The sequence below is a fragment of the Anguilla anguilla genome, chromosome 1, assembly GCF_013347855.1.
Source record: "Anguilla anguilla isolate fAngAng1 chromosome 1, fAngAng1.pri, whole genome shotgun sequence".
NCBI lineage: Eukaryota > Metazoa > Chordata > Actinopteri > Anguilliformes > Anguillidae > Anguilla > Anguilla anguilla.
This window is the reverse complement of record NC_049201.1, coordinates 81,145,581-81,159,796: the sequence shown is the minus strand read 5'-3', so window position 1 is coordinate 81,159,796 and position 14,216 is coordinate 81,145,581. Positions and strand designations below refer to the sequence as shown.

Below are 14,216 nucleotides of genomic sequence, written 5' to 3'. Positions count from 1 at the left end.
TCAATTTATTTTTCCTTTTTTATATTCCATTTGAGGAACAGAATGAAACGTTTTCGTGTTCTCCATAACTGCCTAATGTATGTGAAATACAAAGGGGCACAACAGTCATTAAATCAGAACAGGGACAGGGTCAGTAAAGTACAGTGAGCAAAAATGATTGTGTAAGGAGGATGAAAAATCAAGATGCATCAAAGTTCTTTTCTCCAAGAAACAAAATGAACATCTCCTCACATAAAAATGCCCTGTGGACAAATACAGAAAGGTGACACTCCACATTCAGTGATTATTTTCTTCAGACAACAGGTTTTCAGGAAACACAACGTGCTTATATTTTTAATGAGACACATAAACTGGTCTCAGTTTCCATTTCAAAGGTTCTGGTAGTCATTGTCCTCTTCTTGTAAAGTCACAGTGTCTTTCTGATACTTGTTTTTTTACCTGTAGTTACACACACGCACACACACACACACACACACACACACGCAGGTTCATGGTTATTTAAAGCAACACCTTAGTGTATGAAATGACATAGTCTCAGGGCAGTGTTCATACCAAGAGGAAAATGTGGAAAGACAGACCCCTTTTTTATTACAAAACTAACTCTGTATGAAATTGTAAATTTAAAAAAAATTGTCCAATTATGTATGCATTCTTAACAGTGAATATTAACAGTGAAGCCACATATCCTCCGACGAGATGCAAATTTTTAATCGCCTCTCTTCACTTCAGCCTAGTGGCGCCCCCTGGTGTGCATTTGTGTGTCAGACTTGCTCACCTGCAGCACGTCATATTCAGGGCTCATGTTGGAAAGCTGCAGACTGGCATATGTGTTCCTGTCCCTCCCTCCCTTTAGGAAAAGACACACAGATGATGTGAATGTAAAATAGAGGTGAAATCAGGCTGATTGGTTCAGGATTGGTTCACATGTGGTGTTGTCTGTAGTCCAGCTCCTCCGGGCCCCAGGTATATCCTAGAAATCAATGAAACCACATTAAATAGGCTGCTATGTGTTGTGAATGAGTGTCCTGACAGAGCCAAAGAAAGGAACTCATGAGCTCAAGAAATGAAGACAACATGGCCACAGTCATTCAGGCCTTACACACTGGACATGTCAACACTCCACTGAGTGTCTACGACTTTCTTAAAACACACAAGAAGTTCACTGTATGAAAATGACAGACGGTTTGTGCAAACCCCCTATTCAGTCATTTTATCAACCAGCAGCACTGGGACTCACTGATTGGACTGATAGAATTATACCTGCATTTTATTTGTTCTGCTTAAATCCTGTTAATCCTGTGTAATTGCCTTTTAATTTTGTAAATAAAATGCAATTACATTCAATTTTGGAAAGCTATTTGAACACACTGCCCATGAAGTAAATACACTTTGTGCATGTAAGGAAGGCCTGCAATAACCGAACTAGCATTACTACACTTTATTTACAGAATGAATGGACAGCAGCAAATGCTTTCTTTATTTGCCTACAGTACATGCAGTTGGTCTTTCTGTCGTACCTGATTTTCTGTGGCAGTGAAAACTCCAATGCAACATGTGAGACACTGGAGTCCGATCTTCAGTATTCCAGGGCACTGTATTGTGGGTAAGAGTGCAGTCCATTAGTACTGTCAACATTCTGTACACAGGAATGCATGAATATACCAACATGATTGCCTACGTAGCACACAAGGTCATTTCGACCATAAGCGTACTGTGTTTCCGTGCTGACGGGAGAACAGGCTCATACACTAGAGTGGCGGTATAACCGCTGTGCTAGTTCAGCGCTGTGGTCAGCGCAACATCCTCTTCTGCCAGAACCCTGGGTTTGAGGTCTGTCAGATCTGTCAGTACACTTTGTTTTGCTTTTTGTTTTTATATTTTATGCAATAAAACTATAACCTGCTTGGCATAAATACAATGAAATAAATGGCTAAATTATGCAAACAAAACAAGTTGAGGAGAAGGGATTTAGAGTAGGGGGAATGGGGTGCAGGGAAATCTTAATTTCTCTTTTTCCTTTTTTATTTTTAATTTTTGTGGTCAAATTCGCTCAACAACACCACCGCTGTCACTCGTCTAGTCATTTTGGAGGACCAAACGTTCTATGTTGACTTCCTGTTGGGTGATCAGGCTGAATGTACTCATGTTCTCCTGATGTAAAGGTGCAGTCATGATGAAGGTACTGTAGAAATTCAGAAAGTGAACCGTACAGCAGCCAAAATCATTGGCTGTGATAATATGTAATCAGAATCAGAATCAGAATCAGAATCGTATTTTATTGCCAAGTACATTTGCACATACGAGGAATTTGTTTTGGTCAACACACCGAGGCAGCCATCTGCGGCGCCAACTTATTAGATGAGAAATGAGAGAACAGGAGGAAGGAGGAGGAAAAAAACAGTCCTTTCAATGAAACGAGAGGGCACTCGTTTCATTGAAACGAAGAAAAACCTTGGCACATAGCAACATCATAAAAACATTACAAACATTACAAACATTACAACAAAACTCGAAGACTTGCACATGTGGTAGGGGGTAGGGTGTCGGGGAGGGGAAGTGTCGCAGCACAGACACTGGGGGGAGCGCGCAGCCGCCCAGGCGCATCGCATCAACCCTCAGCAGACTGCACTGTAACGGGGGAGGGAGGGGGGGTGGGAGCCAAGAAGGCGTTGAGTAGGAGGTGGTGTGTGTGTTATGTATCTTCGTGTGCGTGTGTGTGTAAGTCCATGGACTTCATCTCCACCACAGTCTCAACATTGTCTCTGCCGTCTGATACTGATGACAAGGACACGACCGTTGCCGCGGAGACGACCTCGAAGAGTCCTGATCCAGAGACAAAGTTCCATAGGAGCAGGGAGGTGGGGGTAGGGCCGAGCATCTGTCTGCATAACAATCCAGGAGAGTGGAGAGATATCAGCCTTCCAAGGCCGATGTGGGGGAGCCAATGAGGATAAGGATTGTTTTGGGTTCAGGCAGACTTCTGCATTTTTCGTCTACCTTTAGTCCTGTGGTTCTCTCAGCGTTGTTCCAATCATCCGAATTAGTGGCCCATTTCAGTGAGCCGAACCGACAACTTCTCCAAGTTGGTATCCGTCATGCGAATTTGCGATCCAATCGCATCCAGTTTGCGATTGAGCTCACAAATCGCTTGAGTCTGAGTGTTGACAGCCCTGCCCGTTCCCTCAATGGCGGGCAGCTTCCCAATTAGTGCTGCCAACGCCTTTGGCATTTTGCGATAAATCAGGATGCTGCCAGCTCCAAACAGCAGAAAGCCTGTTATCATAATTCCAATCAAGTAGACGTCTTCAACATCCTCAACGGAAAGGATCGACAGGCACACGACCCTCCACTCGTTCCAGGAGTCCATCGTGTATCCGGCTGCAACGTTCCGTCAGGGCAAGAGGGCTCTCCCTGACCCGTTCTTCTCGTCGAGAAAATACTATCAATTGCGTTGAGAGACCAGTTGATCAGATCCATGCTTTTAGGTTTCGGAGAGAAATGCAGAGAGAGGCTCCGGATAGTTCAGACAGACGCAGCACAAGACAAGAGAGCAGCAAGCAGGGGCAGATAAGGGTAGGGAGGGAGCAGAGGAAAAAGCGTCCGCCTTCGTTGAGAGCAGGAAGAGATCTAAAGTGATTTGCATTGCAGATAAATCTATGAACAATCCGATCAATCCAAACCCATGGAATGTCTTTTTACAGCACCTCCCTTATGGCTAAAGCACCAGACCTCATCGGTCTAGAGTGCACTTCCTGAAGCTGTTTGCAGGTGTGGCTTTTTGGTACCAACACTTCGGCCCCACCAAACAGTTACTATTAGGAATGGCGTTTTATCGTTTAAATGGTACAAAGAATCAAACGATATTGAATTTATCAACAGATTATACTGTATGCGTATATATTGGCAAGACATTTGTTAAAAAATGGTTTTGTGTTATTTCATTGTTGACTAGAATATGTGATCAAGCACAACGTCCTTGCAACTCCACTTCATATGGCTGTAATGTTTTAATTGCTCATTTATATCTACGAACCAAGGTCTTTTTTTATTAATGAGAAAGCTTTCCCTACATGTTCATGAAAGTACAGGCTTGATTTTATCTCATTTGTTTTATATATACAACCATAGCAACTCAGTACTTCTAAATAACATCAAAGCAAACGCTTTAAAATAGACTATGGATAGAAATGGAAAAAAAAGGCTTTTAAAAATTACCATCCATCTTCAGTGAAATGTAAGCACTATAACTGAACAATGAGTCATTAACATGATGTTGCCATGATATTGACTGTCATATGCATCACTGCAGAAATACACGTTACACTACCTGAATTTCAATTTCTCAAAACATATTCTTCATTCAAAAAACAAAATCCCTGACAGCCACAACCTATCCAGGGAAGAAATGATCATAAAACGTTTCCATTATTGACACTATATATGAGCTTCAGAGTAGTTATTTTTAATGAAATGCTAATCATAGTGGCAGTCTAAAGATAATCAGTAGTTTGACTGAGCCAAGCGCAACACAGGTGGAAATGTACTTACTGTAGAACAGAAGAATATCCAGTCTGTCTCTCTACTGCACACTGACACTGCGCCTGCAGAGCACAAGTATAAATGAACACAACAGAGGAAGTGCTCATGTGTGCGTACATGAAACCTTTCCACTGGTGTCTGAAACGGCTCCTGAACTTCGACTTTTTCTCTGTCATGGTACATTAGTAGGAATATCCTGAAACACCCAATGCTGGGCAATGTTTAGATTTTTTTTTAAATTTTTTTTTTTTTACAGTATATATTGTTGTTCCTTTGTTGTTTTGACAACGCATTGTTACAGATTAACCAAAATATGTGCGTGCTTACAGTGCGGTCCATAAGTATTTGGACAGTGATGCAATTTTTGTTACTTTGATTCTTTACTCCAGAACATTGGAGTTTAAATGACGCAGTAAATAATGAATGAGAGGTCAAAGTGCAAATTGTCAACTTTAATTTGTGGGTATTTACCTCCAAATTAGGTGAACAATGTAGGGAATTACAAATTAGCAGTAAAAGCAATGTGTAACCCAACAATAGGAGGCGCCACCAGGGAGGGGGATGGGTGCAATAATTTAACACAAACACCAGCACGGATTTGGTTGTCCCGGTCAACATAACCGGGACTTTTATTTTGAAAACAGAAAACAAACAAAATACAAACAAAAAGGCTAGCTCCAAGCGAGCCTAACTATATGGGTCTTTTGGGCCCTGGCTAAAGTCGGGCAGCTAAGCTGCTTACCGACAAGACAAATGGTGACAAAAGAGTGGTCAAAAAAACAAGCACAGTTCGGTACACAGTTCAGTTCCTCACACAGAAAAATGGGTCAAAAGGTAATCGGGCACTCAGACAGAAAACAGGTCATTCACAGGTTCCAACACAATCTCTGTAGCACTCACACAGTCTTTTTGCAAATAAAACTCCAAACTCCCACACCTTCACAGCTGTATGGGCTCCTACTTATACTGAGCTTCATTAGGCAGAATGGTTTTCAGGTGGGTTTAACAAGGGGGCGGAGCTGGCAATTGGAAGGGGGTGGAGCCACCGGAATGGAAAATACCGGCCTTCCACTACAGCTCCCTGCAGGGCCTTACAAATGAAAGATATTTTCAGGGCCAAAACGCGGAATGTTCTTGGCTAGTCATTCACGGGACCTGAATCCTATTGAACATGCTGCTCTGAAGGCTACAACCAGGAACTGAACTAATTTTAATGATATTTTACTCGATGCATAATAATTGTTATTATTTGAATAATCATGTCTGTCTCTATCACAGCTGATGTCAGCTGACTGGCTACATCCATGAAAATTAGAACTGAGTTTTCAGTTGAACAAAACTGCTAATGGAATCAAAATGAATAATTCACTGGAAAAACTACACAACATATGTATATTTTATCAGCATTGAGTTCATTTTAAAAGGATGTCCTCAGCTACTGGATGGCTCATTCGGTTATCAAGGTTCGAGGTTCAAGGTTATCTTTATTGTCCCACTAGGGAGAATTTGTTTTGCAGCCAGGGTTCACATAAAGACAGAATACAAAAGGACAACATCATGACAACATCAACACAATTAAATCACTGAGCCAGTGCAGTACAAATGTGCAAGTGTGAAAATGTGCAGGGGCAGTGCAAGTAAGGCGGCCAAAGTGCTATTTGCCATTGAGCACTCTGGCAGCTTTACTTGCGCTTTACTTGGTTATGGTGCCACGATGTGGTGCGTGGATGAGCCTCATGGTCTTGGATCAATTCCGGAGTGTCCTGTTGCCGAACGTGGCCGTTAGCTCCACAAAACGACACGTAGCTGGTGATTACGACTCCCAGGGCATGGGATGGCTCAGTCAGTCATCACTATATAGCGACACCTGCTGGTTGACTGAGCGCCTGGTGACTGCACTCCCAGGGCATGGGATGGCTCAGTCAGTCAGGGATCAGCAGTCATCGCTATATAGCGACACCTGCTGGTTGACTGAGCGCCTGGTGACTGCACTCCCAGGGCATGGGATGGCTCAGTCAGTCAGGGATCAGTCAGTCATCACTATATAGCGACACCTGCTGGTTGACTGAGCGCCTGGTGACTGCACTCCCAGGGCATGGGATGGCTCAGTCAGTCAGGGATCAGCAGTCATCGCTATATAGCGACACCTGCTGGTTGACTGAGCGCCTGGTGACTGCAAGCAAACTCCACGCTGGGAGAGGGATTCCCACGGCTCTCACGGGAGCAGCTGATCTCTGCTGCAGTTCAAATTTTTTCTCAGGAAGTTCTTTGGCCATTCGAGCCATCTTAAAATTTCCCAGTCTACCACTTGAGACCATGTGATCTTTTTTTTTTTTTACTGAATTAAGTGCTTTTCAGTTCTGCCTCTCATGACTGGCACTGAAAAGCGTGATCATTACAGTCATTAGAACAGGAAGTGAGGCAAGGAGCCTACAGATCTAAAACATCTTCAGAAAGACACAAGAGCTGGGAGATAGACAGTATTAAAACGGCACCTTGAGCAGGTTATTGGAATATCAGCTCTGTTATGTTTCTGATGTCACTTTTAGTTGCCTATCTGCTTTTCTCCTGCACAATCTTTGTTTCGACTTGTAGTATGGGCGTGGTTTTCTCTTTCTCGCTCTCTCCCCTCAGCTGATCACTCTCACCTGTTCTGGACGCATTCTCATGCACTGGCTAATCACTCATTTCATTCACCTGTTCCCTGTTCGCACGTTCGCGCTCTGTTCAATTATCTCTCATTTCACTCACCTGGTTCACTTGGTATATATTCTCTGTTTCCCTGTTCTTCCTTGCCAGATTGTGCCTCTGTTTACAGTGCCTTTCTAGTGTTTACCCTCTCGTTAGTTTGACTCGTGTTTTGATCTTGCCTGTTTTCCCGCCCACCGATTTTTGCCTGCTGTCTCTGTTTTGCTGATTTCCTGTTCTGACCTTCGCCTGTTTATCGACTTTGATTTTGCCTTCTGATTTAATACTTTTTTCCCTGGTGGATTTTTCTGGTTTTGATCTTTGCACAAACTGACTACAAGACTGCCTGCTGTATTGTGTACTTCTGCATTAAATATCTCCTACGGGAGTTTCACCACTCTGTTGTTCAAGTCTGCATTTGGGTCCATCGAACTTCGACCCGTGACAAGGTCTAGTGTAAACTGAATCTCACACACACAACGCAAAAAATGCCACGTTACTCACACATAGAAGACATACACCGTCTATAACTCATTCATTCACACTGCCAAAATCCAGGCCTGCCATTAAAAGTATTGACTTGAAAGAATTGAGGAAATATTGGGTAGCATTGCTTTGGAATACATCTTATTTAATTTTGGTGAGGCAAGATAGCCTATATTGTTTCTAGTACCATACATTAGCGTCATTTTGATATCAATACTGCTCAGTCACAGATGGATCAATGATGGCTTCTGGGTTCTGATATCTTCAGGGATGTTGATAGATGCTGGAATCAGCAGCGATGCTCATAGAAGTACAGGAGGCCTCAGTGCATGACATGTTCATCACGTCTCACGGCAAGTTAATCCAATCCGGTGAAGTTCCCATTTTCTTCCTGCAGTTACAGCATAAATACATTATTTCAAAGACAAGATGGCTCCACATCACCAGAAGTGGGTGACCCGGCTTCAAAGAGTAAAAAGACTGACCATGTATTTGCTCCACCAACATGCACTAAACCAGCCGATCACAATAATTAGTTCTCCTATCATGCTGAAGAGTTATGCTAATTAGAATCAGCTGGTTTAGTGCATGGTGCTGGAGAAAATACATGGTCAGTCTTTTTACTCTTTGAAGCCGGGTTACCCACCTCTGCACATCACAAATGTATTGTTTTGTGAAATTCTGAAAATATTCTGAAAATATTTTAGATAATTAATCAACACTAAATTAATAATTTGGAAATATGCTGTACTGTATAGGCCCATACTGTAAGTACAAGTCAGTTCAAGAAATGCACTCCATCCATGCACTTATTAAAAATAATAATAATGCAGCATAAAGCGCACAAAGCATAATATCAGCTTTGTAGCTGGTATAGCCAACAGCCATAACGCCCTGTACCTTTCTCATATTATCCTGCTGATGGAAGCAGATATCAGCTCAGTTAATACTCAGATGGGAGACCTCCTGGGAAAACTAAGGCACTGCTGGATGATGTGTTGGTCGGCCAGTAGGGGGCTCTCCTTTCCTCTGTGCAAAAGTGTAATCCCAGTGCCGTGCACATTGATGGGAGCTCTGGTGAGGTCTTAAACCAAAATCCAGTCAGCTGTGTAAAATATAAAAAATAAGCTCATGATGTGGTTTAGAGTGTAATGAGTGAACAGGCGTAGAGAAGGCTCCTTTTGTATTTATTGCCCTGAGCTTAAAGAACAGCTGACAAGGAGAAAGGGGGTGTTATTAGCTTCAGAAGAATACCCTAGATTCTCTGAGTTCGAACATTGGGTGTGTTTGTCCTAAAGGTTTGAATGCATTCTGAATTGGAGACGAGTTCAAATTCTGTGAGCGGTACCTCCCGTACCACCAGGAGGCTAGAAGGAATAAAGATGATGGTGGATTACTCACATTCTGGGTTTCCCTCCATTTCCCCTGTGACCAATGGCTCCTCCTCTGGACGCAGAACATGGGAGGGGCCTTCCCCATGCCCCTCCCCATCCTCGCCCTTCCCCTTCTTGGTTTTGCTCTTCGGTGACACCTGTGAATAGACCACGCCGGCCCCTCGGCCTGCAGCCCCATCACAGGCATCCTGGCCCTGTGTCTCCACGGGCCGGGGGGAGTGCTTGATCGAGGCATCATTCATGTCATCCAGCTCCACTTCCATTTGGCCCTCTGCCAGGGGCGGTGTCTGTGGGCCTGTCTCTCCCAGCTCTGGGTCCCCCTGCTGGGTGGTTGCCAGGGTGTGCAATCAGAATTTGTTCGGTCCTGACAAATTCTGGCTCACAAATTAAGCACTGTACATATCCCAGCATCATGTTGGTCATTTTTACAGATCAGCACAATTCCTTGATCCTGATAAGCTTGTGTCAAGTACCACTCCTTAGTCTTTTTTTCTAAATGAACACATTCTCATTTTGTTACTCCATAAAATAATCGTGCCTTAAGACCCCCCATCACTGTCTCAATCAAAATCATTTCTGTAAATAAGGAAAAGCAGAATTCCCAGCACCAATCCTTTTGGACTCCAGATTCTACAGTCCTGTGCTATCATTGCTCTTTATGTACCACTCTTTTATCAAATGCTTTTTGGAAGCGCAAATACTGTAAATAATCCTAGTTTGAATCAAAACACTTTCTGTAGCTTCCTCAGAAAAGTCCCAGAGATTTGTCAGACATAACTCTCGCCTGCAAAAACCATGTTGGTTATCCCTTAAGATGCTATTTTTAACATCTTTAAAAAATGAAGGAGTAATTCTAGCTTGTCCTTAATGATAGATTGCAGTATACATGTCATGTATGTTAAACTGACTGGCCTGTAGTTACCTAGATCAGCATGGTTCCCCTTCTTATACGGGAGTGTCACATAACCTTTCTTCTAATAGTCATCATTAAAAAAGTGATAGATGATCAGCCCCAGTTCCTTGAGTACTCTTTGTGTATTTTTGTGCATTTTACACCAAACTCATCACTGAGAGAGTGAGAAACTTGAGCGAATAAGGCACTTAAGTGCAGCTCTGAATACAGCCCTGAGACATTCAGAGTACCAAATATGCTTTCAGCTATTTGTTTGCGAGCATATTTTTTCTTTCTGGCAAAAGATTCAAGAAAGTAACTGTTAAGGCATGTGTGTGCGCATGAGCGTGTGTTCTTGTGCGTGTGGTGTGTGTGCATGTGTGTATGTGTTAGTGTATGTGGTGTGTGTGTGCATGTGCGTGTATTTGTGTGTGTGTGTGTGGTGTGTATGCATGCACGTATGGGTATGTGTGCATGTTAGTGTGTGTGGTGTATGTGTATTCACATGTGTGTGTTTGTGGTGTTTGTTTGTCTGTGCGTGTATTTGCTTGTGGTGAGCGTATGTGTGTGCATACTTGCGTGTGTGGTGTGTGTGCATGCGTGCACGTGTAAGTGTGTGTGTGTGTGTGTGGTGTGTGTGCATGTGCATATGGGCATGTGTGTGTGAGTGTGTGTGTTTGTGTATCTGTGTGTGGTGTGTGTGGTGCATGTGTGTAGTGTGTGTGTGTGAGCAGGTGGTGTGTGTCTGTGTTTGTGTGTGTGTGTGTACGTTTATGGTGGGTGTGTGTGTGTGTGTGTAGTGTATGTGTGTCTGTGTGTATGCGTGTGTGGTGTATGTGTATGTGTGCACGTGTAAGTGTGTGTGTGGCGTCTGTGCATTTGCATATGGGCATGTATGTGTGTGGTGTGTGAGTGTGTGTGTTTGAGTGTCTGTGTGTGGTGTGTGTGGTGCATGTGTGCATGTTTGTGGTGTGTGTGCGTGTAGTGTATGTGTGTGTGTTTGTGTGTGCATATGGTGTGTGTCTTTGTGTGTGTGTGCGTGTGTGTGTATGTTTATGGTGGGTGTGTGTAGCATATGTGTGTCTGTGTGTGTGCGTGTGTGGTGTATGTGTGCCTGTGTGTGTGCGTGTGTGGTGTATGTGTATGTTTCTGTTTGTTCATGCTCATGTAGCACATGGCTCAGACTTACCCTCTCTGTGTCCTTCCTTCTACATCCAGAACACAAGCTGCCTCTGTTTTTCCTAAAAACAACAAGCAACATTACTGCTGAAGTACAGCACGTATACATGTCCTGGATCAAACTCTCCCTGACCACAAGTGTGAAAATTCTGAGGGAGATATGCAGAACCACTAAAGATCTGTTAAGCTAACTGTATGCAGCCTACCCGGGTATCACTAAGTGTCCCCAAATCTATTCAAAAAATCTAAATTGTGCATTGCTGCAAATCCCCCGACTCTGCTTGCCTGAGTAGTGCAGGTGGAGGTAGGGGACGTAACAATAACATCATATATTTCAAGACAAATTATTCGTTCTGTTGCGCTCGTCTGTGAACCATCATTGTGATGAGATTAAAGGCAATAAATAACCACTAAATCTTGATAGGGACATTTCCACACAAAAACCAGCAGTAAGATTGTATATTTATTTCATATTTAGTTACAGATATTGTAGAATCACATGGTGTAATTGCACAAGAATTCCGCTTGGTTATGTTGCTATTTAATGTTTCATTGCTGTACTGGCATTCTAGGCTATTGTTGGTTTTATCTTGTTGCTAGGACGTAGTACAAAATTTTGGTGGCAAAATACTATTTTTATGAACTCCCAGACAGATGTCCAATGTGTCATGCTAGCGTCCTGGCCCCAAGGGGGCTTGTGCAAAGGGCTTAAAATCACCATGGAGATCATTTTTACATTTCAAGTGTTTAGGCTGGATTTTTCTTCTTCATTTATATTGGAAGTGGCAATTGTATTTCAGCATCATGAGAGAGTGTGCTTCGCCGTAGCAATGTAGCACACATCAGCCAATCAAACCGGCCTAACAGGAGTGGTCTGCAGCCTCCCTTCCTCAGCTCAAGGAGGATGAATGGTGAAAAAATTAAAGTAGCCAGAAAGTATCCATCAATCTCAATTGGCTTATTTTCTGTTTGTTGTTACTAACACACTGTGATTGGTGGATCTCATCTGTTTTTTGTCTTTTTTCAACCAGTAAGGATTCATTGCTTACATCTTATCACTAGGTAATTATCCCTGCTGGAGATGATATGATCACGACATCATTCACATCCACACCCAACCTACGCCCCTCCACCCTGCGCCCTCAAATCACAAATAAATTTGGCCAGTGTAATGGAACTGTCCACCTCTGCATTTGAATGGCCTACCTGATACAGCATATGATTAAAATGGCAGCGACAGCGACAGCGACAGCGACACCAGTCTTACATGAGGTCCCGCAGAAACCTGAGCAAAGGACATTTCAATTAGATAAACCAAACTCACTTAAAACAAAACACAGAGAGGGAAGAAACTGGCTGGAATATTTAACAGCATTAAAAAGACATTCAAAGTTTTTTTTTTTCAGAATTGGATAATATGGAAGTGCTGCACTGGGTCATGATATTATCTATAATCTACAGGTGCAGTGTCATAAAAAAGTATTCCCCCTTCCTGATTTCCTCAATCATTGCATATTTGTCACACTGAATGGTTTCAGATCTTTAGACAAAGTGTATTAGACAGGGAAATTGTGTGAACACAAAACGCTTAAAAAAAAAAAAAAATTCATTTCTTGAATGAGAAAAGTAATCAAACACCCATTTCACCCATGTGTATTTACTCAATCAACCAAGTAATTGCACTGGATGATATATTAGATTCAGCCATAGCCAGGCATTATAGCAGCCTGCAGGCTTAAATTCCTTCATAGTGGGGCCTCTAGTGGCACAGCCCGTAGAGTGCTAACCGTGTGAACAATATGAGTAATGTTGGCGGTTCGAATCCAACCGCCAATCTTTGTTGCGTGTCTCTCCCTCTCTCTCCTCCTAATTCTTCCTGTCTCTTTACACTGTCCAAATAAAGGAAAAACCCAAAAAACATATATTTTTTAAAAATTCCTCCACAGTGATGTGCAAGGCTCTTATCAAATTATGGGAAGCGCTTCATTGCAGTTATTGTTGCTAAAGGTTGTGCAACCACTTATTAAGTTCAAGGGGCAAAGTTATGGTGTTTTATTGCTTTTTAAATTAAATAAATTAAATTATAAATCAGAAAATGTGTTTTGTGTTTACCCAGGTTCCCTTTGTCTAACATTACATTTTGTCTAAATATCTGAAATCATTCAGTGTGCCAAATATGCAATAATAGAGGAAATCATGCAGGGGGCAAATACTTTTTCAGGGCACTGCAAGCAAGTTCCAGGTGCTCTTCAGGATGGGCAGTAGTTAGCACAGGATAAGAAGCAGCTTTGAGAACTATCTAAAAAATGTGCCTGCTCAGTATTCCAGCCATGGAGTTCTACACCAAAAACCACAATTAACAAAGAAAAAAAACAGTTTACAAAGAAAGGGGAGAAATCTATCTCTTAATTGAATCTTTGGACGCTCGTAGCTCTGAGGGTTTCTATCTTTTAAGTCTTCTGCTGCAGGAGGCACTTTTGTCTAATTTGTCTAAATTTGTCTAATTTGTTTTATTCATAAAACAGAAATGAAGTGTTGAAATATTTTGCCTTAAATTAGTATAATAGGAAAAGTGTTCCATATTATTTTATGCTATTTTGTGGATGTGTGTATCATTTTGATGATTGAATATCTTCACTTACTTTCTACATGTTTTCCAGGGCATTTGGTTAAGTCTGGGAAAAAAGACAAAAAACAGGATATTATATTGGGTAAATTGGGAATATGTGCCATTTCAATGGGGAATATGGGCTGTATATGAAGCTAATTTTGGTCATTGTAAGAGAAAAAACAAACAAAGACTGGGATTCAATCAACAATTGTTCTTAATGGCCAATGACAGCCGAATCCAATGCAATAATTTATACCTTTTCTTCATAGACTCAGATTGGGAAGTTTCTTTTGATTGCTGAATTAGCCAAACAATAAATTTAAAAAAATAAAAATAAAAATAAACTTGCTTTAAATTGTTCCACAAAGTTAAGGACAAATGTTAATAGAATCCGAACCAAAATGAAAGAACAATAAAGACCAGTAAG

The 14,216-nt window shown here is 42.0% G+C and overlaps 2 protein-coding genes and 1 long non-coding RNA gene across 5 annotated transcripts in view; all 3 read right to left on the bottom strand.

The window, feature by feature from the left end:
* LOC118226904 (B-cell receptor CD22-like) overlaps window positions 1-4,594 on the bottom strand; it is a 135,633-nt gene extending 131,039 nt beyond the window's left edge. Inside the window, exons 1-2 of the mRNA XM_035416903.1 lie at window positions 4,549-4,594; window positions 1,518-1,592 (exon numbers count right to left, since the gene is read on the bottom strand). The gene's annotated coding sequence lies outside the window, so the exon portion shown is untranslated. The remainder of the gene's footprint in view (window positions 1-1,517; window positions 1,593-4,548) is intronic.
* A 542-nt stretch (window positions 4,595-5,136) lies between these two features.
* Window positions 5,137-7,802, bottom strand: LOC118227359. Its single transcript, XR_004765260.1, has 2 exons — window positions 6,500-7,802; window positions 5,137-6,406 (listed from the first exon to the last, which is right to left on the bottom strand). It is a non-coding gene; the product is annotated as an uncharacterized LOC118227359 (long non-coding RNA).
* A 67-nt stretch (window positions 7,803-7,869) lies between these two features.
* Window positions 7,870-14,216, bottom strand: part of LOC118227070 — a 30,510-nt gene continuing 24,163 nt past the window's right edge. For all 3 annotated transcript variants that reach the window (XM_035417188.1, XM_035417196.1, XM_035417205.1), the window contains 5 exons: window positions 13,821-13,853; window positions 12,385-12,463; window positions 11,189-11,240; window positions 9,115-9,430; window positions 7,870-8,104 (listed from right to left, as the gene is read on the bottom strand). In XM_035417188.1, coding sequence (XP_035273079.1) covers window positions 8,103-8,104; window positions 9,115-9,430; window positions 11,189-11,240; window positions 12,385-12,463; window positions 13,821-13,853 — 482 coding nt within the window. In that variant the 3' untranslated portion in view covers window positions 7,870-8,102. The remainder of the gene's footprint in view (window positions 8,105-9,114; window positions 9,431-11,188; window positions 11,241-12,384; window positions 12,464-13,820; window positions 13,854-14,216) is intronic.